The 386-nt window shown below is 41.7% G+C and overlaps 1 protein-coding gene across 1 annotated transcript in view; it reads left to right on the forward strand.

Moving 5' to 3' along the window:
• The window catches only part of LOC136797339 (putative ankyrin repeat protein RF_0381), a 2,954-nt gene that overhangs the window by 240 nt on the left and 2,328 nt on the right, over positions 1-386 (forward strand). The window contains exon 2 of the mRNA XM_067053629.1: positions 8-374. Within this exon, the coding sequence (XP_066909730.1) occupies positions 8-374 (367 nt within the window). The remainder of the gene's footprint in view (positions 1-7; positions 375-386) is intronic.

A 386-nucleotide genomic window follows, 5' to 3' on the forward strand; every position in this document is an offset into this window, starting at 1 on the left:
ATCATAGAGTGCCAATTAACATAAGAAACAAAGATGGCCTCGCACCTTTACATGTAACTACCGATCCATCTGTCGTTAGAAAGCTAATAGATTTGGGTGCGAGTGTAAATTTTACATCAAAATATGGTGATACGGCTCTCCATATAGCTTCGGCCAATAATTCTCTTGAAGCAGTAAAGGTTCTAGTTCAACGTGGTGCAGGGATAAATATACAGGATAACGATGGTGTCACTGCTATTATGTTTGCTGCAAATAATACCAACTCAAACATATTAGTTACTTATTTATTACACAGTGGTGCAGATCTATCTCTCAAGAGCAAGCGAGGTCGCACTGCCCTGCACTACGCCGCAGAAGGGGGCTGTATTGAGTGCGTAGTAACGCTG

The sequence above is a fragment of the Halyomorpha halys genome, unplaced genomic scaffold (assembly GCF_000696795.3).
Source record: "Halyomorpha halys isolate HHAL.00 unplaced genomic scaffold, Hhal_1.1 Scaffold1324.1, whole genome shotgun sequence".
Taxonomy (NCBI): Eukaryota; Metazoa; Arthropoda; class Insecta; order Hemiptera; family Pentatomidae; genus Halyomorpha; species Halyomorpha halys.